Source organism: Syngnathoides biaculeatus, chromosome 17 (genome assembly GCF_019802595.1).
Source record: "Syngnathoides biaculeatus isolate LvHL_M chromosome 17, ASM1980259v1, whole genome shotgun sequence".
Taxonomy (NCBI): domain Eukaryota; kingdom Metazoa; phylum Chordata; class Actinopteri; order Syngnathiformes; family Syngnathidae; genus Syngnathoides; species Syngnathoides biaculeatus.
In genome coordinates, this window is record NC_084656.1 from 2,764,649 (window position 1) to 2,792,623 (window position 27,975).

General features: G+C 40.6%; 1 protein-coding gene across 2 annotated transcripts; it reads left to right on the plus strand.

The window, feature by feature from the left end:
- Positions 1-25,555, plus strand: tpm2 (tropomyosin 2 (beta)). Of its 2 annotated transcripts, none has more exons than XM_061801684.1 (9): positions 1-269; positions 4,259-4,384; positions 11,280-11,413; positions 11,682-11,799; positions 12,094-12,164; positions 14,788-14,863; positions 15,974-16,036; positions 16,166-16,235; positions 18,207-18,584. In XM_061801684.1, the coding sequence occupies exons 1-9, from the start codon at positions 156-158 to the stop codon at positions 18,287-18,289; spliced, it is 855 nt and encodes a 284-aa protein (XP_061657668.1). In that variant the 5' UTR covers positions 1-155; the 3' UTR covers positions 18,290-18,584. The 2 variants fall into 2 exon arrangements, with proteins under 2 accessions (XP_061657668.1, XP_061657667.1); XM_061801683.1 differs by lacking the exon at positions 18,207-18,584 and adding an exon at positions 23,977-25,555 and having other exon boundaries at positions 4-269.
- Positions 25,556-27,975: the final 2,420 nt, after the last annotated feature.

Below are 27,975 nucleotides of genomic sequence, written 5' to 3' on the forward strand. Positions count from 1 at the left end.
GGCAGGCCTCCAGTGGAAAAAGTGGGGGGGCTCAGTCAGTTGGGTTTCCATCTTCGAGATTTCCACCTCGCGGGCTCTCTCGTCCTCGCTCGTTCCTGCCACGCAGTGCTAACCTCTTTCTGCTCGGCTAACAGCCCAACACCACCGGAGGAAACATGGAGGCCATCAAGAAGAAAATGCAGATGCTGAAGCTAGACAAGGAGAATGCCATCGACCGGGCAGAGCAGGCTGAGGGGGACAAGAAAGGAGCAGAGGACAAATGCAAACAGGTGATGATGCCACCATCCTACTGCTCTTTGAAGCACTTTTCGAAAAGTAACATGCATTTCACACATTAGATTGATCTTTTTTTTTACCTCTCTAGTTGATTGCAGGTTTCATTTCACTTTTGAATGGGGTGTTGTAGCAACAATGTATTTTTGTGCAAAAATAAGAAACAAGGTCACCGGGATGGAGAGGAACAGTCAGTTGGGCAAGCATATGAAACTACTACATTCAGGGTGTCAGAAAATGGATGGCTCCCTCCATCCATTTTCTGAGCCGCATATCCTCACAAGGGTCGCGGGAGTGCTGGAGCCTTTCCCAGCTGGCAACGGGCAGGAGGCAGGGTACAGCGGGAACTGGCTGCCAGCCAATCGCAGGGCACATAGAGACAAACAGCCACACTCGCAATCACACTTAGGGGCAATTTAGAGTTTCCAATTAATGTTGCATGTTTTTGGGATGTGGGAGGAAACCAGAGTGCCCGGAGAAAACCCACACAGGCATGGGGAGAACATGCAAACTCCACACAGGGAAGGGTGGGATTGAACCAGGGTCCTCAGAACTGTGAGGCCAACGCTTTCTAACTGATCCACCCTGCTGCATATAAAACTGAATTACAGTACCTGTCTTCATAAGTGAAACATTATGCTGCAATGAGCTCACCGAACAGCAATTTCTGCAATTACAATTTTAAAAAATAAATCTGAAAGTTCTTATAGAAAACAAAACCTAAATATGCCACCAATTGGACTGATGAATTATAGTTTTCATATTCATTTGAATGGAAGGGGATGAGTGAAGACTCATGCAGGCTGGTAATATTCACTTTATATTTTTATGAATGAAAGGTGACATCCATATTGTCATCACATTTGAATACTTAACATGGGACACAATACGAAACGAACCAAATATTCGAATGCTGCACAACAGTTGGTTTTACATGGGTTGAACAGGGATTGATTGATAAAAACAAATAGTTTTTAATGCAAATTTACATTACAGAAAGCCCCTTCTAATTGTGTTTTGATTAATTAGCGTATTGAAATCAGATGACAACTGACATATGGTTGTCTATTGTGAAGGTCAATAACCAGCTATTCTAGTTATTAATCAATCCATCAAATATCCCAGCTGCTTATCCTCACAAGGGCCGCGGGAGTGCTGGAGCCTATCCCGGCCATCTTTGGGCAGGAGGCAGCCATTGTAGTTTTTAATTCATGTGAATTTGAAGTTGTTCCTCCCCTACTGAAAATGTCTACACTAACATTCTGTGGGCTCAACATGAGCCACAAATCTTTATACCTTTTAAATTAGTTTAAAACTCATAGAAGAGTAATTTACCACCTTTTCCTGTCACGTCCCATCGGAAACAAGAGTAGGACCCAAATGCAGGAACTCGGAAGACGCAAGGTAGTTCAAGAAGAGACACGTTTATTGTATGCAGGGGTCGGGGATCGAGCAGGCAGTCCGGTGCGGCAGCGGTAGTTGTGACGTCGGGCGAAGACAACAGATGAGCGGACAGGCAGGAGTCGGTACACGGGGAAACAATCAACGCAGGCAGAAGTGTCAAGGAGTCAGGCTTACAGGGTTGGTCGGAGAACGGACGAAGGTCGGTACACACAGGTTCAGTCAGGAATACGAGAGTGCTGGAACGGGACATAAAGCTCAACGAACTGGCCGAGGACCAGTCGTCACCGGGTCCGATATATACGGGGGATGATCAGCCCGCATGAGGCACAGGTGTGTGCCTCCCAATTAGCGCAGCCGCACGGGCACCCGCACAGCTCGTGCTGAAGCGGCAAGATCATGACATTTCCAGCAGGTAGATAAACTACATTTAAATTATAGGAGCCCAATTTAATTGAACCTTTTCACAGTTTGTAGTTTAAATACTTATTTGAAGGTTGAAAAATGTTTATCCTCCCCTCCATCGGCCATTTTAGAAATGAGGTTGTCACCGCTGACACTACTGTCAGAAGCAAAGCACATTTGTTCACTTTGGTCACAAGTTTGAGCTGCTGGCTGCTGTGTGTCACTCCGCAGTACGATACACAGATTTGCATACTGAGCTACAAATAGATAGCAACAATTCATCCTCGGAGGATCTCAGCTCTTAGCGATCACAATACCCGTCCAATCCTTTCTTGATGAAGGCATGTCTATTTATGTCCCTCCATCCATTTCAAGGCTTAACTTGCTTGGGGTCATGAGATGGCGGTAGCCTATCCCATTTTACTTTGGTTCACCCTGGATTGGTCGCCAATCAATCTCAAAGCACATTTAGGCAAATAACGATTCATAGACATTCACACCTATTGGTAATTTAGTGTCTTCAAATAACTACCTAACATGCAAAGTTGTATTTTTTTGGAAGCCCACAGAGAATATACAAACTTCATATACTGTATGTACAAAGCCCTGCGTTGAGATTCAAACCCAACTTTTCTCATGATGATTCACCGTATGATGCTCCATTTAAATATTTGTGGATTCATTTAGTTGCTTTACAAAAAGAGGTGGAGTTTGGAACGTTTACTACAATGGCGCCTGCAGGTTCAGGATTTCCTTGTTGTTTGTAACGGAGAGGCTTGACATGGCTAACAGAAGTCATGTGGAATGAGACAATTCTGGTGGCACCAGATCAAGCGCCATTGCAATGAACTTTCAAGATATTGTTGTTAACAGATTGGGTTTTAAGTTGAAAACGAAAATTTCATGTAACAAATATGAAAGGGAGCTAACGACTGCTAATTTTAAGACATAAAGGCTTAAAATGGGCTTGTGATTTCTGCACGTTTTCCAAGTCAGCAGACGAGTCTGAGCCAAGCTGGGCCTTCTGACACAGAAGAGGGTGCGACCTTTGACATGCGCCTGGCAAAGTGACAAGTTGGTGGCAAAAGGTCTATCTAAGTTTAAACCTGCTCATTTTACATCGAACTGGCTAGACCACTGGTCTAATGTGAATTTTGTGAATTTCATCAAGGCAAAAGCAGAAATATACTGAGGTCCACAGACATATCTGTCTATATTTCAATATTTCGATCACTAAACAAGAACAAATCAAGTGGCGATTCTGACGTACTGTATATTCGTCGCCTCATCATAATCTTTCATTCATTTTGTGGCCGCTTATCCTCACAAGGGTCGTGGGAGTGTTGGAACCAATCCCACCAGTCATCGGGCAGGAGGCAGGGTACACCCTGCACTGGTTGCCGGTCAATCACAGGGCACATGGAGACAGATAACCATTCACAGTCGCAATCACACCTCAGGCAATTTAGAGTGTCCAATTAAGTTTGCATGTTTTTGGGATGTGAGAGGAAACCTTACAACTCGGAAGAAACCCACGCAGGCACGGGGAGAACACGCAAACGCCACAAAGGTGGATTTGAACCCCAGTCCTGAGGACTGTGAGGAAGACGTGGCGCCTGTCACATTCTTGTGGTTTGAACGCCGGAAGATGGTTCTTATTTAGGTTGACACAAGACATTTACCACCAATCATTCTTGCAATTGACAATATCAAACAATTCTCTATACAAAAGCCTTTAGATGGGAATATTGAGCGTCACCAACTTGACGTTAATGCTGCCTGGCTTTTGTTCCTCAGGTTCTGACTGTCCCTGTTTTTCTTCCTCATAAGTGCCCAAGATCGCACTCACTCAATCAATCCCTTAACTCTATTTACATTTTTGTTGTTACTGTGATGTCATTTGCAGAGATTGAAAAATGAAGCAAGAAACAGAATGTATAGATATGTTTACAAAAGTAAGGAGTAACGAAAAAGTTGCCAGAAAAAAAGATACAAGTACGGATACCTGAAAAATCTGCTTCAGTACTGTTACTTTCCGCCAATAGCGAACAATATACAAATATTGATTTTGTTAAGCAATGCAGTCAACAATGAGCATACTTTTGAAGTACTCTAGTACCATGTTATTCAATTACACCCCACATGTATTTTACTCTGACTTATGCGTTGTGTTCTGTAGTTGGAGGAGGAGCTGCTGGGTTTGCAGAAGAAGCTGAAAGGAGTGGAAGATGAACTTGACAAATACTCCGAGTCACTGAAGGACGCCCAGGAGAAACTCGAACAGGCTGAGAAAAAGGCAGCAGATGTAAGTTGAAGGACGTGAGCGAGGGGAAAACTTACACAAAGTTTGCATAGCAGACATACTACTCAAACATAATACCAGACCTCATGCTTAGGTGATATTCAAGGCCATTTGATTTGACCTTCAACAGTACTCGATTAAAAGGCTTGTGCCAAAATCACCACCATCAGTCCCGGTGTAAAGTTGCTAACAGTCCCTCAGGTAACAGCTGCAGTTTAACTCTTCATAAAACTGTCAGGATTGGGTTCTGCTGACATCACCAAAATTTGACAGGAACAGCATCCATTTGGACTCATGTCAAGTTCTTGCTGAAAGTTTTTGACGCCAATATATGATTGTTATTATTGTCATATACATCGAGAAAAGGTTAAATGGCAGTACAAGTGACAATAAAAAAGCTTGCTTGTTATTTTACTCTTTGTAATAATAACTATTTACATCCAACTCCACTTTGTGTCTGAGAGACCAGCATCTAGATGAATGTGCCAAGAGAACAATTTTCACAATTTTACTCACAAAAGTATCAACTCCACAGCCCTAGAATGATAACGTCAACTTTTCCTCATCCTGAATGACCAAGGAGTAGGATTGGGTTTGCTGTGGGAGGACATTATAGCACTGCTGAAAAAAAAAAAAAAAATCCTAAGAACTGTATATTTACTGTCCATCCTCCTGATGATATTCGATTGGTCAGGCCACCATTTTGATGCCTGAGTCAAATAATAAATGTAAAAAAACAAACCAACACAGTCTCTAACCATCAATCAAGTGTAACTTCCTTTACAAAGAATGTTACATTTAATAATAGATTGACATCCCTGCCATACCATATGCAATAGTGTATAAATTGTGTATGCTACAGCTTACATGAGTACACATTCTGAAAACTGAAAAATAACGAGATATTCTGTGTTCTGTTTCAATAGTACAGTAATCCCTCTCTACTTCATGGATCACCTATCACAGATTCATTCAGTGCATTGCGGATTTTCGGACCCGCCCCCCAAAAAAGCCGGATTGTTAGGTACTAATGCACCATCCCTGGCTTGACAACATGGACCAATGAAGCAAATAAATAAATTAAAAAATGAATGAATAAATAAATAAATGAATAAAAAATAAATAGATAGATAGATAGATAGATAGATAGATAGATAGATAGATAGATAGATAGATAGATAGATAGATAGATAGATAGATAGATAGATAGATAGATAGATAGATAGATAGATAGATAGATAGATAGATAGATAGATAGATAGATAGATAGATAGATAAAATGCCAGCATAAATTAGTACAGTACTGTACCGGGACGCCGCATTGATAAGGTATAGTGGGGCATCCCCAACAAGATTACAAGGAGCTATGAAGCAAACCACCATTTACCCCTACTTCGCGGTTTTTCACTTTTCGCATGTGGTTCTGGTACCAATTAACCGTGAAAAACGAGGGATTACTGTAATTCCAATTCGCAGGAGTGCAGGAGCCTATCCAAGCTGTCGTTAGCCAGGAGGTAGAGTACACCCTGAACTGGTTGCCAGCGAATCCCAGGGCACATAAAGACAGACAAAAGCCACACTCACAATCACACCGAGGGGCAATTTAGAGTCTGCATGTTTTTGGGATGTGGTAGGAAACCGGAGAGCCCAGAGAAAACCCACATAGGCACAGGGAGAACATACAAACTCCACACATGCAGGGCCAGGATTTGAACCCCGGTCCTTAGAACTGTGGGACAGATACACTACAGCTGCCCCACCGTGCCAGGTAATTCCAAAAAAATAAAATTAATTGTATTTGACAAAGCAGGACCAGGAACTGAGGTATTACCTGAACCTGACCTATGATATCGATGCCAAACTTGGGGTTCTATTACAAAATAAATAATAATAGGATGAAATAAATAAAGGTTTTACTGTTAAAACACAAGGAAACTATCATCCATAAGGAGAAAGCAAAATGGTAAATCAGTAAAAATTAAATAAATTAATTAAACAGTTTTATTAGCACTGTGGAAGCCCTTTGCCGACAGTAAAATAAATACATGAATTTAAAAAAAAATTTGAAAGTAAAAGTAAAATGAATTTCCAATCGGAAATGGGCTTTTTGTTCAAATAAAAAATACTAACATTGAACACGCAAGTCTTTTTCACGCTTCCCTCATCATTCTAGTGGCAAACTTGTAGATATTATTGCATTCTGTTTTGTAACGTATTTTAAACTAATGTAATAATAATTGGTGCCTAATCAGGAATTAAGCTTTTCCTTTCGGCTTGTCCTGTTAGGGGCAGCCACAGCGTGTCATCTTTTTCCATCTAAGCCTATCTCCTGTATCTTCCTCTCTCACACCAACTGCTCTCATGTCGTCCCTCACAACATCCATCAACATTCTCTTTGGTCTTCCTCTCGCTCTTTTGTCTGGCAGCTCCATCCCCAGCACCCTTTTACCAATGTACTCACTCTTTCGCCTCTGGTTATGTCCAAACCATCAAAGTCTGCTCTCTTGAACTTTGTCTCCAAAATACCAAACCTTGGCTGTCCCTCTAATGAGGTTATTTCTAATCCTATCCAACCTGCTCACCCTCAACATCTTTATTTCTGACAGCTCCAGCTCTTCCTGTTGTCTCTTCAGTGCCACAGTCTCTAATCCGTACATCATGGTTGGCCTCACCACTGTTTTATAAACTTTGCCCTTCATCCTAGCAGATACTCTTCTGTCACATAACACACCATACACCTTCCGCCAGCTGTTCCAACCTGCTTGGACCCATTTCCTCACTTCCTGACCACACTCACCATTGCTCTGGATTGGATTTGAAGTCGGCCACCCTCACTATCGCTTCTCCCTGAAGCCTCACTCTTCCCCCTGTACCGCTCTCATTCACGCACATACTATATATTCTGTTTTACTTCGGCTATTCTTCATTCCTCTCCTTTCTGGTGCATGACTCCATCTTTCTAATTGTTCCTCCAGTTGCTCCCTGCTTTCACTGCATATCACAATTTCATCTGCGAACATCATACTCCAACGGGATTCCAGTCTAACCTCATCTGTCAGCCTATCCATTACCACTGCAAACAGGAAGAGGCTCCAAGATGGTCCCTGATACAGTCCCACATCCACCTTAAATTCTTCTCTCACACCTACGGCACAGCTCACCACTGTTCTGCTGCCGTCATATATGTCCTGTACTATTCTAACATATTTCTCCCCCACACAAGACTTAGTTCCTCCCATGGTACTCTGTCATAGGCTTTCTCTAGGTCTACAAAGACACAATGTAGCTCCTTCTGACCTTCTCTGTACTTTTCCATGAGCATCCTCAAGGCAACTAATGCATCTGTTGTACTTTTTCTCGGCATGAAACCATACTGTTGCTCGCAGATACATACTTCTGTCCTGAGTCCAGCCTCTACTACTCTTTCCCATAACTTCATTGTGTGGCTCATCAACTATATTCCTCTATAGTTCCCACAGCTCTGCACATCGCCTTTGTTCTTAAAAATGGGAACTACCACACTTTTCCTCCATTTTTCAGGCATCTTCTCGCCCGGTAGTATTCTGTTGAATAAGTTGGTCAAAAACTCAATAACCAACTCTCCAAATTGATTCCATAAAAAGGAGTATGCATTGACCGGGAATCGAACCGAGAATTCTACCAATGAACAAACCAGTGCTAATACTGAATGTTAGCATTAAACACATTATAAGGGATGAACTGGATAGGGTGCTGTTTTCCTGGTTATAGGGCCTCATGAAAATATTACTAAAATAACGTTTATCCGAAATATCCATCTATCATTTCCGTTTTCGGAAAGATTTGCTACATCAAATATGGCGTGAGTTCTATACCACCACCAAGCACCAGGTAACGTGGTGCCGTTGCCGCAGTAACAAACATCACAACACAACACTCGGGGAATTAGATTATGGCGACTTTGATGTCCATAGACACGGTGCGGAGGAAAATTCACACGTTGCAACAAGTCACCTTTGACGCGGAAGAGCGAGCCGAGCTGCTGCTCCGAGAGGCTTACTTTCAAAGAGATGCGAGAGAGGCGGTAATCACCGAAAACGCTCGCTCGGATAGGTGTGTTTTTTAGTCAATTGCTGTCACAGCTCTGTAAAGATTAGAATAAAAACCTGCAGTACGCTGCCACATGTCACCGGATGTGACGCATTCCTTCATCATATACATACAGCCAGAGTAAGTGCCCTGTAAACTCCATCCATTTTCTGAGCTGCCTATCCTCACAGGGGTTGCGGGAGTGCTGGAGCCTATCCCAAAACATAAACACCGAATTTGTAATTTTGGAGATGTTGATGAAGAATGTTTACGCCCATATATCTGTCAATATTTCTTACCACATAAACAATGTTAAGTCAATTGGCAGCTGTAAACACTCAAGCAAGTAATAGAAAAAATTCATGGATTGTTTCCAAATAAACACACTAATATAATTTAAAATTATAGACACCAAAACAGTTGTATGAAAATATTATCAGAATCAGCTTTAATGGCCAAGTATTTTTCTCTGGCAGTCGGTACTTCCCCGGTACGACATTCAGAACAAGGAACAGCATAGCAAAAAGAACACAGAGCAAGAGACATTTCTGTTTAGAAGAACTATTCCTGACAAGACCTGCTAGATGTAAAATCTATATAGATAAGTGTGTTAACAATGCAAAGGGAGCAGTTTAAAGGGATACGAGGGCTGCGGGAGTGCTGGAGCCCATCCCAGCTGTCAACGGGCAGGGGCGGGTGTAGGGATTTACGAGTTTGGACCCTAAGCGTTTTCACGAGTCAAGGAAGATATGACCAATGATTAGAAAAAGTTAACAGCAAATCGATTTATTACAAAGGAATGTGCAATAATGTTTTTGGGATGTGGGAGGAAACCGAAGTGCCTGGAGAAAACCCACGCAGGCACGGGGAGAACATGCAAACTCCACATAGTTAATGTGTATATATATATATATATATATTACTAATACTGATTGGACCAGCAGGATGTGAGTGAGTGTGGAAGAGCTGTGGCCAGGATGTGGAGGGTCTGAAAGGATCCTGTCTGTTCTGGACCTACTTCGTGTTGCGTGCAACTCCTCGATAGTGGGTAGCGTGGTGCCAACAATGCGTTCAGCGGTTTTGATTGTCCGTTGCAGTCTGAGTTTGACCTTTTTTGTGGCGGCCCCAAAACAGACTGTGATGGAGGTACACAGTTCTGATTGAATAACCACTGTGTAGAACTGTCTCAGCAGCACTTGTGACAGGCTGTGCTTCCTCAGAAGCTGCAAGAAGCACATCCTTTGCTGGGCTTTTTTGAGGATGGAGTTGATGTTCGTCCCCCACTTCAGGTCCTCTGAGACTGTAATTCCCAAGAACTTGAAGGTCTCGACAGTTGAGACAAGACAGTTGGACAGTGGTGAAGTTTGCCTCCTGAAGTCCATAATCATCTCCACAGTCTTTAGAGTCTTCAACGCCAGGTTGTGTTGACCACACGAAAGCTCCAGTCTTGACACTTTCTGCCGATACTCAGACTCGTCACCGTCTTTGATGAGAACGATGACCGTGGTGTCATCTGTGAACTTCAGGTGTTTGATATTTGGATGCCACGAGGTGCAGTCATTCGTGTAGAGCGAGAAGAGCAGAGGGAAGAGGACAAAACCTTGGGGTGCCCTGGTTCTGATAATTTGCGTGGATGAGATGGTGTCCCCCAGCTTCACCTCCTGTGTCCTGCCCGTCAGGAAGTTGTAAATCCACCAAGAAATGGCAGTCAGACGTTGAGGTGGAGAAGTTTGGAGGAGAGGAGTACAGGGATGATGGTGTTGAACACAGAGCAGAAGTCCACGAACAGGGTCCTTGCATAGGTACCCTCACTGTCAAGAATGAAGTGCAGACCCATGTTGATGGAATCTTGCACAGACCTATCAGTTCTAGAAACCTGTTGAAGATTTTTGCATAGACAGGAGCAAGTTTGTCTGCGCAGACTTTGAGGCAGGATGGGGACACAAGGTCTGGGCCCGGTGCTTTGTTGATCTTTTGTTGGTTGAAGATCTGTCCAACATCCCCGTCATGGATGCTAAACGGTGGGGAGGATGGTGGAGTAGAAGGTGGTGCGGCTTGCGATGCAGCTTAGTGGTGTGTAATGTGGAAGTGTCTATTTCGAATCTGCGGTAATCGCTATTTAAGTCGTCAGCTAGCCTGCTCTTGTTTTCTACCGGGGTGAACATCACTTGTAGTTAGTGAGCGATTGTAGACCGTACCAAACTGATTTGCGTTCGCAGTGCTGCGTTCATACTAGCTTGAGGCGGCATGTAAATACCGACTAGGAAGAAATATGTGAACTCACATGGGGAATAAAACGTTTTACATTTCAAAAACAGCTAATCTAAAAGCGGGCTGCAGTGTGTGCTGAGCTGTGTAACGTCCGTGCACCATTTCTCGCTGATATCAAAGCATATTTCACCACCTTTCGTTTTCCGTGTTCGCTCATCATGCCATCCATCCACCCATCCAACCATGTGTATTACCAAAAACCTCTAGTTTTGTCTCAGTGCCCAAAGGACACTTTTCCAGTAATTTTATGGCCTGTCAAACCTTGATAGCAGCAAATGGGTCAAAAGGTTGTGCATTAAGTTAAGGGCACCATTCCAGTTTGGGCAACTAAATTTCATCTTTTTAAATAAATCTAGGAGACCACATTAATAAAACAACGGTGGATTATTACCTAACTCTCACTAAATGATTTATTTATTATTACCGTACGATTGTCATTTTTTAGTTATTTCGGTAACCATTGTGGGATTTTCTTTCTTTAATGGAGCAGTACCACCAATTTTGTCCACGTGTCCGGTAACACATTGAATATTTTTATTTGTGTGATGTGTCCCGGCAGGCTGAAGCTGAGGTGGCATCTCTAAACAGACGTATCCAGCTGGTGGAAGAGGAGTTGGACCGAGCCCAGGAGAGACTGGCGACTGCTCTACAGAAGCTGGAGGAAGCTGAGAAGGCAGCTGATGAGAGTGAAAGGTCAAATGGTTATCCATCAAAATTTATTCCCCAAACACTTTTACCAGCTGCACTCATGCGTAATCAAGTTGCTTTTTTTTTTTTTTTTTTAGCAATTTTGTGTTAACCTAATGTCCATTTGCATGGATGTCATTTTTAAGTGCAGCACTACACACTACAGTTTAAAAAAAAAAACACATCCAATTGATGATTGATGATTTGCTTACATTGTCCAATAATACTTTTTGATTATTGATTAATATTTTTTGATCATCATTTTAACCTTTAGAGGAATGAAGGTCATAGAGAACAGGGCAAGCAAGGATGAGGAGAAAATGGAGATCCAGGAGATGCAACTTAAAGAGGCCAAACATATTGCTGAAGAAGCTGATCGCAAATATGAAGAGGTGAGACATTCACAATATCCATTGTTGCTTATTTGACATATGCAACATTTGTAGTCTGAATTAAAGTATGGCGTAGGCTCACATTATGTAATGCCACATTGTAAGTTTATGATCTGACGTTATATGATCTGACGTTATATGATCTGATGTTACTGTAAACCTTTTAAATCATGAATTGTGGAATGTTTAAAATTTGAAACCCAAGTAATGCACATGAATGCTACACATTCCTTCTTTTTTTTGATGCTAGGAAGATGTTGAGAGTCATCATGTGTATGCTGTACACGCTTTCAGGTTGCACGCAAACTTGTGATTCTTGAAGGTGATCTGGAGCGATCAGAGGAGCGTGCTGAGGTGGCAGAGGCGTGAGTCAACACTTGTGCCATGAAAGCTCAACCCTGACAAGCGAAACATCATACATTATTCATGTTGGCCTAGTTAAGTCATGTGATCAATAGCATGACTACATGGAACTATTGAAAGCTCGTGACAATCTTCAGTTCTAACTACATATTGGTCTTTTTGCAAATAATTTAAGAAAAAATGGGAAAAACATTTCATCCATTCATCCATCCATTTTCTGAGCCACTTATCCTCACAAAGCTCGCAGGAGTGCCGGAGCCTATCCCAGCTGTCATCGGGCAGGAGGCAGAGTACACCTTGGACTGATTGGCACTCAATCGCAGGGCAGATGGAGATAGATAACAGTCACAGTCACAATCACACCGAGGAGTAATCTAGTCTCCAATTAATGCATTTTTTTTGGAATGTGGGAAGAAAACGGTGTGCCCAGAGAAAACCCATGCAGGCACAGGGAGGCCATACAAACTCCACACAAGCAGGGCCAGTATTTGAACCCTGCTCCTCAGATCTGTGAGGCAGATGCTCTAACCAGTTGTGCCACTGTGCCCCCCTAAAAATATTTCAAATATATATATTATTTTACAAATTCACTGATGGTGTAGTGGTGTACTTGCCTGACTTTAGTGCAGGCAGCGTGGGTTCAGTTACCATTCAATGATGGTGTCTGAATGTGTACCCTGCAATTGTCTGCGATCCAGTTCAGCGTGTAGTTAACCTTTCGCGCAAAAGTTAGCTAGCTGGGATAGGCTCCAGCCTCTGACCAGCTCTTGTGTGGATAAGCAGCTTAGTTGGATGGAAGTTCATTTTTTTACAATAATTTTGTGCTGTAGAGTATGTTTTTAGCCCACAAAAAAAGCATACAACAATAATTTTGGACCCTACTGTTGTTTTTATGCCATAAAAAAGATTTTGCGGACCCCATCTCCGTGACCACCATTAGTCCGCTAAATTGAAATTCCACTCTATGTGAAAATGACCCATGTATTTAATGATTTTTACATTGTTAGGAATGCAGAAAAGTAGTTACGTTGAAGTGTCTAGGACCCATATTTCCTACGTAATTCCTTTAGAAGTGTTGAATTGCATGTTCATTTGCATCATTTCATGAGCTGATTATTTCCACAATCATTTCATCAATGTCATCATTGCATGTGCATTTTCTGTACTGCGGCCTTATATAGCTGTGTGAGTCACATCACAGGGAATAATAGACGCATTAATGACATGGAGACATACTTTACATGTTGATTTTGTGCTTCCCTGTACATGTCGATGTAATGTATGCCTCAATATGGCACCGTCACCTGTTTGCGAGGTTTTGTTCCCCCTCACCCTCAACCCAACCCCCTGGTTATGGACTAAGCCCCGCAGGCGAGTGAGGGAGTTGGAAGAGGAGTTCAGGTTAATGGACCAGAATTTAAAATCCATGATGCCCGGAGAGGAAGAGGTATTTACTGTACTACCTCTACCGTGGGTTCATTCCGACTCGTTGCCCTCTCCTCCTCAAATTTAGCGTCTATACACTTTGTTCTCATTTTTCCATCTAACCTGGACGCATTATCACATCAGAGCATTTCTTTCATCAGGTGGTGTTATTCTTCTTATATAAAGAGACAGTGTTTTATAGGAGATTTTTTATTTTTTTAATATTCATACTGCGCATGTGTCAACATTTTGCGAGATTTTGAGTGTATGCCGTTGTGGGAAAATGCTTCCTAGCACAAAACAAATGTGTATAAAAACTTAAATTAATACATTAAAAAAGCATTAAAACACATATACACATATTAAGAAGGACAAAAAAGTTTTGTAAAATTAGATTTTAGATTATTTAGATGTTAAAAAGATTTTGGGGAAAATTAAAATAAGTCTGTGGCAGTTCATACAGCTTGAAAATAAAGTACAAATAATAATCAAGAAAAAATAGTCATTACTTAGCAGATTTTTGGCCATTGTCCGTAACCTAACCCCCGCGATAAAGGAGGAGTTACTTTGTACAGCATTTAAACTCATGTCATTGATTTTATACTATATACAAGAAAAAAGAAATTTCATTAATTGGTTCAAATGTGTATTAGGTAGCCCTTCATTCTCTGTGAACTTTTATAGTTAATTTCTACATTCACAAAGTACTTCTTTATAACTGAAGTCATTCATTAATCCCCAAAAGACAAGAAACAAAGCAATCATTTGTTGATCTAGTTATTCCATCATTAATTATGAACTTGTACATTTTAGGGGTAATTTTATTTGCATTATACAGTAGAATAGCAGAACAAAGACATGGATGGTGTCCAAACATGACAAAAACTTCAACAGAGAAAAGAAAGAACAACACAAGATGTATAACTTGAATTTCACATTGATTTCAATTTGATACCTTCCAGTACTGAATCTGCTGCGACCAACATTTTTTTTTTTTTTTTTTTGCACTGCCAGTTTTATACGAGCTTTCCTTCTAATATCAGGCATACACAAATTTATAATCCCCAGTTTTCATTGGAACAGTTTGGATTCGTCTTTTTTCCTCCTTTTCTGTCCTAGATTTCCAATTACTCTGTCTTACTTTTCCAATTACTCTTTTTGTCTCCCTCCTCTTGTTTTCCTCGCATGAACAATACTCAGTAAATCAGGTGACCTTGAGGAAGAATTGAAAAATGTCACCAACAACTTGAAGTCACTGGAGGCTCAGGCTGAAAAGGTACAAAAGATTCTTGGGCTGCATTCACTTGGTGATGACAGATATGTATATACCAAAGTGTATTGTGTGTTCAATAGTCATTGGGCTCCCCCAGAAACGTTTTGTTCATTCTACATCAAAATTTTAATATAGTAAGGTCAAGAGTTCAGCTTTTCTTTCCAGGTATTAATATTAACAAAAACACCAGATTCAGAGGTGAGGAAAAGTTTAAAAGTATTGGTTAGGGTGGAAATGTTTTTTTTTTTTTTTTGGGTTGAACATTATGAAAGAAATATAATCTGCTGCATCAAGACTGTAAGCAATTGATGTCCAGGCTTTTACTATTTCCCATCCTCTTTTGTGGACGAATTACATGTTTCATGGGATTTACGTTTGGAGAATTATTTGACAAATCTACATAAATCTCCCCCCTGATACACTCCTTTGTTTGTTATCTTGGGGGGATAAAAGATTCCCCAATCAGTTTGATCTGGACCTTCTTTCCAGTTCTCATTTTGTTACTGTCATGAACTCCTACTGTTTTCCATGATCTAGCTGTTCAACGTTTGTTATATAAAGATGTCCCCAGTTGTTTCGTTCTTATTCAGGGTATTCCAAATGGTTGTATTTGCCATGGCTAATGTTCTAATTGATTGTCTCTCATCTTTACAATTACTTTTTATTCACCCGTAGACAGGTCCTGTTCTTCAAGAAAAACCCAAATTTGAAACTAGCTTCAACATTCAGTACAATTTCAATTTTGAATGATCAATGTAATAGGACACGTTCTTCTTCGTTGTTTATCAGATCCGTATATAACCTGAGAATACCTGGAAATATAAGCTGTATTGACCTCTTGTGTCATAGTCATCTTTATAAAATCCAAAAGCCTAGGAAGGAACGACAAATGAACGAGCCTAATTGTCCCAATAATTTTGAAGTGTAAATTGAAGTTAAATTATACTGATACCAATTGCATAAAGAAGGCTGGAAAAAATGTGTACATACAAAAAGGAGATGAAGCAGTGCTGTCATAGAAATTATGTCATGGAAATGATTAAATGCTTTGATATCTCATACATTGTTTTGATTGTGATATTTACCAATTAAAATTGTTTTGGGGGATTTTAGTATTCACAGAAGGAGGATAAATATGAAGAAGAAATTAAACTTCTTACCGACAAACTTAAAGAGGTAAGATCTTTGGTTCATGATTGTTTGAGTGTGTAATTCTGTTACTGCTCGCAAACTACTATGCATTTGAATAACTGAAGAGTATCAATATATACCAGAAAGAAATCTTTGTACTGATGTGTGTTTCAGGCTGAGACCCGAGCAGAATTTGCTGAGCGATCCGTGGCCAAGTTGGAGAAGACCATTGATGATCTGGAAGGTATTCAGTCATTGATTGTTGCTACACTCTCATGAGTTCATCCACTAACCCCCTTACATATAATCGGATGAACAAAATCCTGAGAAAAATCAGTCGATAGAGTGGCATTGACAGATATTCACAGTATTAATGAGGTTTTGCTTAACTTGAAGGAAACACATTCATACATAACATTTTAGAGCATTTAATAATAGTCCTTGTAATGCTTGAGATGTATCCATCTACCCTCCCATCCATTTTCTGATCTGCTTATCCTCATAACCATGTATGTTTTTGGGATGTGAGAGGGAAGGAGTGCCCGGAGAAAGCCCACACAGGCACGGGGAGAACATGAATACGCCACACAGGCGGGGCCGAGATTTGAACCCCGGTCATCAGAACTGTGAGGCTAACGCTCTAACCTGTTGTCATCGTGCCGACCCAGTACAACTTTTTAAATTAGCCATTTAAAATGATAACATCAGAAATGACTTAGTCTGAACATTGATTTGGAGGGATTGTGCAAGTAATTTTCGTGAGTGGCTTATCGTCTGCCTCTGGTTTCCCGAATCGTGGATACATTGCAGCGCACTGTAGCAGATGTAACAGTCAATCAAGAACTCACAAGCTTTCACCCTCCCCCAAAAAAAATTCTGGAGTGAGACCCAGACAGCTGGTTTCAGGCAAGCCAAACAAAAGCAATACAATATAATGTAAATATGCATTTTGGGTTTTACCCATATATTTAACGGGATATGTTTGTACCAGAGGCTAGAGAGCAAAAGCGGGAAACGTCTCTCAAGTCATTGAAAGGGGCGATTGATCATTGCTAACAGACTGAAATTATCTACACTCTCTCCTTATTCTTACCAATTTCCTTTTCTTTGTGGACATTAGCTTTTCCCTTGAAAATCATACTTCTTTTGGTGCACCCCGGCACAAAAAAAATAGGGTTTTCTGTGCTGCTTTGGATGTGATTACACCAGACTTCCATCCTGTCCAATCAAACAAGCTCCTGTTATTTTGTTTAAATCTAGCATGCTAAAAGTGGATTGACAGTCTTTGACATGGCGCAAGAATAAACTCATTTGCTCATATCTGGGAGGTCGAAGCGTGCAAATTACTTTTGCAGGCAGACCTCCACAGGCGGATGATGTAAAGCAGTGGGCCCCAACTGGTACGAAGGCCATTTGATAAGGGGTTGCACAGACAGTGATAAGTAATTCTTTCTTTCGGCTTGTCCCTTTCGGGGTCGCCACAGCGTGTCATCTCAGATGAACGCACATATGTTTGGCACAATTTTTACGCCGGATGCCCTTCCTGACGCAACCCTTCTCAGGTAGTGGAGGCCCCAGTGGGATACGATAATTATAATAATGCGTTCAGTTTGACTTATTTCCACAATGATTCAGATGTCCACAGATATATTTATGAATGGATTACATCTGACATCCACGACAGGTCTGTGGTATCTGCTTGTGCCCCGATCAAAGTCACCAAAATAGCATTAGACCAGTGCTCTATCTACTGTGCTGGACTTGGGTGTAGACCCAGCAAATGTAGGTTTAGACCCCTGCACACCCTTGTTGCAGCAGGATGACCAGCTTGGTGCAAGATCGGTTTACCAAATCGGCAAATGCGCATAAAATTCAGACATACCATTTTCACTCCACTGCAACTACAAAAATAGAGCCCATCGAGCGAAACAACCGTTTGCACTCACTCCACAGTTTTAGATGCGTCAATTTTCGACTTGTTATAGGATGCTGATATCAAATATGGTGGCCTGTTCATCGATAACGTTGCATGATGTATGCAGTGTGTACGAATACATTTTATAAAGATTAAGTATGATATCTAATGATAACAGTGGCTTGTTGGGTTATAAATTATTTTTTACTGATTTTCTCTGTATTTTGTTTGGCTTTTGTGTGTGTGTGTGGTGTGTGTGTGTGTGTGTGTGTGTGTGTGTGTGTGTGTGTCCTCCTGCAGATGAAGTGTATGCTCAGAAGCTGAAGGGCAAGGCTCTCAGTGAGGAGCTAGACCTAGCCCTCAATGATATGACAACACTGTAGAAGCTCTCAATTCTTCTTCTCCCATTTTTGACTCCTCTCTGCCTGCATGCTGCTGTTTTACTGCATTCCACTGTGGTATTATCAGCTGGAAAAAATACTGAAATGTAATTTTCACTCTTCATTTCGCTGCTGGGTCAGCCCCTACAGAGCAATGGTCTCTGGAAAGTAGGTTACAGCTCACCCAGTCAGTGCAAAGTGTTTTGCTGAGGTCACACTACTCCCACGCATTTCCTCTATTGAAATTGCAAAACACTATCAAGTGTGCATTGTAATAAATGAATTTAAATTCTCTCCATTCTCTGTGTCCCTCTTGTTTTCTTTCTATTCATCTTTCTTACTTCACTATATTAAGAAGCTCCCTGTCTGCATTTTTAAAATCAAAAGATACAACAATTAGAAGTATCTTGAATCAATGGATAAACACTTGTTTTCTGTTTTTCTTCCTGTAAAGCTTTGATCCACATCTCACAATATGCCTTCCTCTTTTGCAACCTGATTCCTTGCTGGGGCCATGCATGAAGACCCTTCTCTTATTCTTATGCACAACCCAAAATCTTAGGATAGCGCATCATGTATAACTTATTGGTGCAGTGATGGGCAGCTTTCAGGAACAATAGTGGGAGTTTAATGCCTTGCTTGAGGAACCATAATTGTGAGTAGGGATAGGATGTTAACAGGGTAATCCGGGCTCAGACCACGAGTAACACAGCTACATTCGTAACCGCTCATTAAATGCTAAACATGCAAATAAACAGTGTATAATGTCACTGTAAATTCAAAGTCAAAAGAATAAAATGAATTTTGTTCGTAATAGGTAAGCTATTATCTTTCCTCAGTCCAACTAGAGTAGCATCTGGAGTAGCAAAAAAAATCATGACAGCAAAAAGCTGCCAATCAGATTTCAATTACATCATCCCCTTTTTGTTTCCCCGCCTTAAAGCAGGCATTCTCAATCACGTGTTGGAGAATATTTCAGTCGGAGTAAACTTTGGATTTGGCAAGCTTGCCTTTCATTATGTTCAATTCATAGCCTACTTTAGTAAACTCTGCAGGAATAGAACATTTTGGAAACTGGCAATAGATGCTCTCGGTCAGGGGTGTGTCATACAATTTTTTGCCGTGGGCCACACTGTAGTTCCGGTTTCCTTCAGAGGGCCATTATGAATGTGAAACCATAAAATTATTTAATCACGTCATCATATGATCAGCAATTTATGACTTTTGGAATCGTAACTCAAGGGTAATGGGTTTTCAACTATTGTTCATGTTTGGTAACACAAAAATGCTTGTAACACCTCAACGTTACCATTTATGATAGATTAAATATATGAAAATTTAATGCAGCCCTTCGGGGGCACTAGCCACTGCAATCTGTAGGCCGGTCTCAAGCGCGGATAAATGCAGAGGGTTGCGTCACGAAGGGCATCCGGAGTAAAACTTTGCTAAACAAATATGAGCGTATATTTAAAGAGTACCTTACCGGATCGGTCGTGTTTAAGAACGCCCACCCACGACACCGTTAACCTGCAGGGCATTAGTGGAAATTCAGCTACTGTAGGTCAAAGACACAGAAGAGGAGGAAACCAGAGTCTACAACTGAGTGTCGGGACTTTGAACGTTGGGACTATGATAGGAAAAGCTCAGGAGTTGGTTGACATGATGATTAGGAAAGAAAATCATGACGGGAAAAAGGTGCCAATCAGATTTAAATTACATCATCCCCTTTTTGTCTCCCCGCCTTTAAGCAGGCATTGTCAATCATGTGTTGGAGAACATTTCAGTCGGAGTAAACTTTGGATTTGGCAAGCTTGCCTTCATTATCTTCAATTCATATCCTACTTTACTTTTGGGACTATGATAGGAAAAGCTCAGGAGTTTAGTTGACATGATGATTAGGAGAAAGGTTGATATATTGTGCATCCAAGAGAGCAGGTGGAAAGGTAGTAAGGCTAGAATTTTAGGAGAAGAGAAATAGAGTAGGGACTATTTTAAAGGAAGAGCTGGCTAAGAATGGCTAAAAAAAAAAAAGTATCAGATCGAGTGATGAGGCTGAAATTTGAAATGGAGGGTGTTATGTATAATGCAATTAGCGGCTATGGCCCACAGGTAGGATGTGACCTAGAGTTGAAAGAGAAATTCTGGTAATTCAGTAGTTCTGAGCATCCCAGACAAAGAGAGAGTTGTGATTGGTGCAGATTGTAATCGACATGTTGGTGAAGGAAACGGGGGCGATGAAGAAGTGATGGGTAGGTACAGCATCCAGGAAAGGAATGTTGTGGGACACATGGTGGAGAGGAAGGAACATAGGGTGACCTACAAGAGCAGAGATAGAAGCACGTACTGGCTGTAAGGTAGTGGTAGGGGAGAGTGTAGCTTGACAGCATAGCATTATAGTGTGTAGGATGAATGGTGGTGGGAAGGAAGATTAAGAAGGCAAAGATAGGGCAGAGAACCATGTGGTGGAAGCTGAGAAAGGAAGAATGTTGTGTGGCCTTTTGGAAAGGGGTGAGACAGGCTCTCGATGGACAGGTGGAGCTCCCAGAAGACTGGACTACAACAGCTAAGATGATCAGAGACAGGCAGGAGAGTACTTGGTCTGTCTTCTGGTTAGAAAGGGGAGAAGGAGAATTGGTGGTGGTGTGATTGATTTGATATGATTGTGGAAAGTCAGGTCAGAATCAGAACACCAAGGTTTCGGACTTGGTCTTTGGTTTTTAAAGATAGAGAGTTCAGGTGTTTACTAACAGTAATTCTCTTTTGTTTATTGCCAAAAACAATTGTCTCAGTTTTGGTGTGATTTAGTTGAAGAAAATTTCGGCTCATCCTGTTATCTGATTTATACAGTGCCACAATACCTCAATTGAACTGTAGTCAGAAAGGCACTGAAAAGGATGAAAAATGGAAAGGCAGTTGGTCCTGATGACATACCTGAGGCGGTATGGAAGCAACTTGGAGAGGTGGCTGTGGAGTTTTTGACCAACTTATTCAACAGAATACTAGCGGGCGAGAAGATTCCTGAAGAATGGAGGAAGTGTGCTCATTCCCATTTTTAAGAACAAAGGCAATTTGCAGACCAGTGGGAACTACAGAGGAATAAAGTTAATGAGCCACACAATTAAGTTAAGGGAAAGAGTAGTGGAGGCTAGACTCAGTACAGAAGTAAGTATCTGCGAGCAACAGTATGGTTTCATGCCTAGAAAGTTTTCCACAGATGCATTATTTGCCTTGAGGATGCTAGTGGAAAAGTCCAGAAAATGTCAGAAGTAGCTACATTGTGTCTGTGGATCTAAAAAAAGCCTTTGACAGAGTATCAAGAGAGGAACTCTGGTACTGCATGTGTAAGTCTGGTGTGGGGGAGAAATATGTTAGAATAGTACAGGATGTGTATGAGGGCAGCAGAATATTGGTGAGGTGTGCCGTAGGTGTTACAGAAGAATTTAAGGTGGAGGTAGGACTGTGTCAGGGATCAGCTCTGAGTTCCTTCCTGTTTACTGTGGTGATGGATAGGCTGACAGGTGAATCCCCTTGGACCATGATGTTCGCAGATGACATTGTGATCTGCAGAGAAAGCAGGGAGCAACTGGAGGAACAATTAGAAAGATGGAAGCGTGCACTGGAAAGGAGATGAATGAAGATTAGCAGAACTAAAACAAAATATATGTGCGTGAATGAGAAAGGTGGAGGGGGAAGAGTGAGGCTACAGGGAGAAGAGATAGCGAGGGTGGACGACTTCAAATACTTGGGGTCAACAATCCAGGGCAATGGTGAGTGTGGTAAGGAAGTGAAGAAACGGGTCCAACCAGGTTGGAACAGCTGGCGGAAGGTGTCTGGTGTGTTATGTGATAGAAGAGTCTCTGCTCAGATGTAGGACAAAGTTTATAAAACAGTGATGAGGCCGGCCATGATGTACAGACGAGAGACGGTGGCACTGAAGTGACAACAGGAAGCTGTCACGAGTGAGGCTCGAGGGCGGACCCAAATGCACGACTCAAGAGGCAGGCAGGCAGTACAGAGGAGGTCTTTATTTGTGCTGAGGTCGGTTACCAGCAGGTCAGTCCAAGAGAGCAGAAGTACTCGTAGCGGCAGACTTACAAGGGTGGTCTGGGGACAGGCGAGGGTCGGTACACAGGAGATCGATCAAAGAAGGCAGAAGTGTCAAAGGAGTCAGGCTTACGGGGTCGGTCGGAGAACAGGTGGAGGTCGGTACACACGGGTTCACGATCAAAGATACGGGAATGCTGGAACGGTGAATGAGATGCGACAATCTGGTGCCGGACCAGTCCTCCCCATGGTCCTATATAAACAGGGGTTCATCAGATCGTATGAGGTGCAGGTGTGCGCCTCCCAATCAGCTGGCCACGCCCAGGCAGGGACATGACAGAAGCAGAGCTGGAGGTGACAGAAATTAAGATGTTGAGGTTTTGTCTAGGAGTGAGAAGGTAGAATAGAATTAGAAATGAGCTCATTAGAGGGACAGCCAAAGTTGGATGTTTTGGAGACAAGGTTCGAGAGAGTACACTTCAACGGTTTGGACATGTCTCGAGGGGAGAGATTGAGTATATTGGTGGAAGGGTGCTGAGGCATGAGCTGCCAGGTTAATGAGTGAAAGGAAGACTAAAGAGTAGGTTGATGGCTGTTGTGAGGGAAGACATGAGGGCAGTTGGCATTAGAGATGAAGCAGCAGGAGATACGCATGGAAAACCCCTAGTGAGACAAGTTGAAAGGAAAACAAGAATTGCCGCTTCAGTATCTGTTGATTCTTTGTTGACAACTTCTTTTCAGCAAATTTAAATCTGATGGAAGATTTTTTTATAAAAGGACATGAAAACATCTTGAATTGAGGTGAATAAAGATACTGTATGTTAAACTGGAATTATGACCAAACAAAATGAAATTGTAGATACCACAAACTGGGATTACAGGCATCGACAAGTCCTTTCCTGATATTTATCATTCACATATTATCTGGAAAGGAATTATTGATAGAGTATCAGAAAATTATATACCCCATGCACTTGAACAGCAAAAATAACGAGTCCTTGGCAAAAAAAGTATACAGTATTGCAGAGATCTGAAAAGCCAAATGTGGATGAAAAGAATGTAGATATAGATATCCGAAATGTTGTTTTTCAGTTGGTAAAACTGAAAATATACTGTATAATTGGACAATCAATTAGATAAAATAAATTCAACAAAAGTTCTAAAACATTTAGTTATTTTTTAGATACACTTTATAAATACACTAGTTGTTGTTTTGGTTTGTGGATAGGCTTACTTCATTCTAGAGCAATAATAAAATATGTTTTTGTACACTTTGTTTGTAATATATTGTTTTAAAGCAATTTGGTCAACACTGATAATAACACAGTGCAGTTAATGTATTAGTCCAAGACACTGATACCAAAGTGGTAGTAAGAAGCATGATTATTTCAAGATTTCAAAATTATCTTCTTTAAGTGGATGAACTTATTTTTTTCACAAAATAATCAAAATGCATTTCCACCCTTAAAGAGCCCATCACCTAAAGCATGCAATTTATGAAAAAGTTTTTTGTCATAGGTGATTACCCATAATTTATCCATTATGTAATGATAAATACTGTGGTATACTGTATTACCTGATTTAGTTTTAGTATTTGTGTTTGGAATCTGTGTTTGGAAGGTCATGTTTGTTTTTTTAACCCGCAGAAAAACTGGCCCAGGCCAAAGAAGAGAACCTGGACATGCATCAAGTGTTGGACCAAACCCTTCTGGAGCTCAACAATTTATAAAGACATTTTCCGAGGCATCATTCACAGTGTAGACTTCATACAATGAAACTTCACTTGACCATCTTTGTCCATTGAAATATTGTCAAGATGCGAATGGAGAGGGGAGTTAGTAAGTTAAGGGATCATAAAATATTGACCCCCGCCCAAAAAAATGGGTGTAGTCAAAAAATGTTATAGCATTTCCTCACGATAATAGGTCAATGTTGAGAAATTTTAAATTTTACTTGTACTCTGAGGGACGTATCTTACTCATTGGCATTACCCCAACAACCTTATCTACAGTAAACTCCAATCATTAAAAGAAAAGTTTGCTTTTTTATATTTTTACATGGTATATATTTTCCACATTTATTAATACAGCACAACAATCTCCAACCCTATTTTTTTTAACTTTATTTCTCAAAAGGCTTGAATAAAATTATTGCAATGATTTTGGAAGAGGTCACTGATGGTGTATTGTTATACTATATGTTATTTACTAGTCTTCTGTGCAGGGTGCATGGGTTAATTTTCCACTGATGGTGTGAATTAAAGTCTGTCTCTATATATGCCCTGTGAATGACTAGCAATCAAGCCAGGGTCTAGTCTGTCTTTCGACTGATGCCAGCTGGGATAGGCTTCAGCTGCCCACAAGTGATACAGAAAATACATGGATAGAGGGATCTGTGAATTTGGAAGACCCAGTTTGACTGATGGTGATTGCTAATTTTGGGCACTCATACAAAAAACAAAAAAAAAACAAATGACATTTCATTCATGTAACTCTTTTATATCTCATATATTCACACTCAGAACAGTAAATCTATTTCAACTAGGCTATTCTGGTTGTCTTGGGAAATATTTTGCCAGTTAATACATACAAGTGAAACCTAACTCTTTGTTCCTTAAACCCTTCGATTGCTCAGTTAGAAGACAAGAGGACTGTAAAGCCTCAAAGCGGACATCCTTAGGTTACTAGCTGAAATCTGGCATGAAGAAAATTTTAAATAATTACAAATAACAATAATAGGGACCAAAAGTAATCACGGTTTATTCATCCAAATCTACCAATTACCTGTAGAAAATGCCAAAATTGCTCATAATGACATGAATGGCTTCCAATAACGCTATCTGTAGGAATAATTGTGATCATAATTATCATACATCTGCTTCCAATAAAGAAATGCTTTGCTCTGCTCTAGATAACATGGCAGCCTCCTAGCAGGAGATAGCAAGAACAAAAAAGTCTAATCATCAGAACTGTTAGAACTGCTGCCTGTTAATGAAATGATGACCACACATGTATTCAGCAATCTTCCACACATGCACACGCACGTGAACAAACATGTACACCTTGTTTCAAACTGTTTTGCTTGTCGTCTCCGTTTTGTAACATCCATGTAAATAAGGGGCGTCTTAAAACTAAATAAATAGAGGTGCTGAGGAGAGGATAATCAGAGAGTGCAGTGGTGAATTGTACGAGACAGTTCCTCTCCTCTCTCCTCGCGAGACTTGAACTGGTGTCTTTGCTTCCTTTGTTGTCCTGTTTAATGAATGTCTGATTGGTGAACCTGACACTGTCCTACATCAGTCTTTCTGGCCCCACATATGCTTGACAAAGTGCTTCATTATTACCAAAGTCTGATGGTTTGTGTAGAATAGAGCAAATGCGGCATTTTCTAGAGGTAATTGCTGGATTAGATGAATAAGTGGAATCATTGTGTTTTCCTGATTTATTGAAAGCTTTAAAATTCTCAAAAGAATCCTTTCAACCAGAATTAAACCAGTGACCAATGGACTTCAGCTTTAAAACTATACAATCCTCCACTCTAATAACCGAGCTATCGAAGGGATACCCAAGACTGGTGGTTTATTTAGAATGGGGTAATCGCTGAATTTTCTTGAGTCAAGTGACTATTTTTAGTTCAATCTATCCATTCATTTTCCAAGCCTCTTGTCCTCATAAGGATCAAGGGAGTGGTGGAGCCTATCTCAGCTACCTTCATGCAGGAGGCGGGGTACACCCAGAACTGGTTTATCACTAATTTTAGTTCCCATTTTCATCAAGATTGAAAATTCTCAAGAAAACCTTAGAGATGGAATTGAAGAAGTTACATAAGCAAAGGAGAGCAACTTTATTTGTATAGCGCATTTCATTCACAAGGTAACTTAATGTGCTTTACATGATTAAAAGCATTTGAATACAAAGAAATAAAACATTTAAAATGGGTAAAAAAATAAAAATGACAAAAAATAAAAGTACAATTAAAAGAGTGTACTGTGCAAGGAATGTCATTGAAAAGTGGAAATACTCTCAAAAGTATGCAAAGAAAGAAATGTGTTTGATCTGGATTTAAAAACGTTCACACTTGGGACTGACCTCACCTCTGTCGGAAACATACCGCATTTGTGTGCAGTATAATAGCTAAATGCTACTTCACCATGTTTGTTTGGACTGCGCGCCACTATTTGACCTGAGTCTGTCGATCTCAGAACCCTACAGGGTTTGTGTTCAGTAAGCATTTCTTTCATGTATTCAGGACCTAAACCATTTACTGATTTATAGCTTACTAGCAGAACTTTAAAATCTCTTCTTAAACTGAATGGAAGCCAGTGCAAAGACTTATGAGTTGGAGTTGTATACTCTGACCTCTTTGTTCTGGTCAGAACCCAAGCTGCAGCATTCTGAATGAGCTGCAGCTGTTCAATGCTCTTTTTGGGGAGTCCAGTCAGAAGACACAATAGTGAAATCTACATGAGAAAAAATATGGATGAGCTTTTCTTGGTGTGCTGGATATGTTCTTTAGATGGTAAAAGGCAGTTTCAGTAGTTAATTTGATATGACTGTTGAAATTCAGTTCAGAATCTTATCTGAACACCAAGTTTCAGACTTTGTCTTTGGTTTTAAAAGATAGGGAGTCCGTGTATATACTAACAGCAATGTTCATTTTTTTTTATTCCCATAAATAATTGTCTCACTTTTGTTGTGGTTGAGTTGAAGAAAATTTTGGCTCATCCAGTTATGTATCTGGTCTATAAATTTAGGTCCTGAATACATAAAAGAAATGCTTACAGAATACAAACCCAGTAGGGCTCTGAGATTGACAGACTTAGGTCAAATAGTGGAGCACACAGTCCAATGCAAACGGTGAAGTAGTAATTAGCAATTATGCTGCACACAAACGGAATAAGTTGCCCACAGAGATGGCGTCAGCCCCAAGTGTGAATGTTTTTAAATCCAGGTTGAAAACTCTTTTTTTTTTTCTCATGCTTTTTAGGGTATTTCCGATTTTAATATTTCTTGCACACTATGCTGTTTTTAATTGTATGTTTATATTTCTTTTCTTTTTTAAATATATATATTTTGTTATTATTTTAGTTTTTTTCCCCATTTGAAATGTTTTGTCTCTTTGTTTTCAAAATCTTTTAATCATGTAAAGCACAGTGAGTTACATTGTGTATGAAATGCACTATATAAATACATTTGCTTTGCTTTTCTTTGCTTTACCTGCTTTAGACAATTGTACAAGGACACTGTGTGTCATCTGTATAGCTATTATAGTCAAAATTATAAGGTTCTGAAGAATTTGACACAAGGGTAGCATATACAGGATGAACAGGAGGGGTCCAAGATCTGACCCTTTTGGGACCCCATAGTTCATTGCTATTTGTTGAGATTGACCACAATGGTTACAAAGTAGCACCTTTCCTCCAGGTAGGACCTAAACCATTTAAGGACTGGTCTGTTTAGTCCTGCTTCACTGTTTTCTTTGAACTCTGCACTCCACTATTTGACCTTAGTCAGTCGATCTCAGAGCTCTACTGGGTTTGTATTCCATAAGCATTTCTTTCATGTATTCAGGACCTAAATCATTTCGTGATTTATAGACCAGTAGTAGAACTAAAATCTATTCTAAAACTATCTGGAAGCCAGTGC

What these genes read in the sequence shown, in the direction of transcription:
- tpm2 (XM_061801684.1), top strand. Translation starts at nt 156, where the DNA reads ATGGAGGCCATCAAGAAGAAAATGCAGATGCTGAAGCTAGACAAGGAG. An exon ending in CTGAGAAAAAGGCAGCAGAT is followed by an intron (nt 4,385 to 11,279) that starts GTAAGTTGAAGG and finishes GTGTCCCGGCAG; the next exon opens with GCTGAAGCTGAGGTGGCATC. An exon ending in CGTGCTGAGGTGGCAGAGGC is followed by an intron (nt 12,165 to 14,787) that starts GTGAGTCAACAC and finishes AACAATACTCAG; the next exon opens with TAAATCAGGTGACCTTGAGG.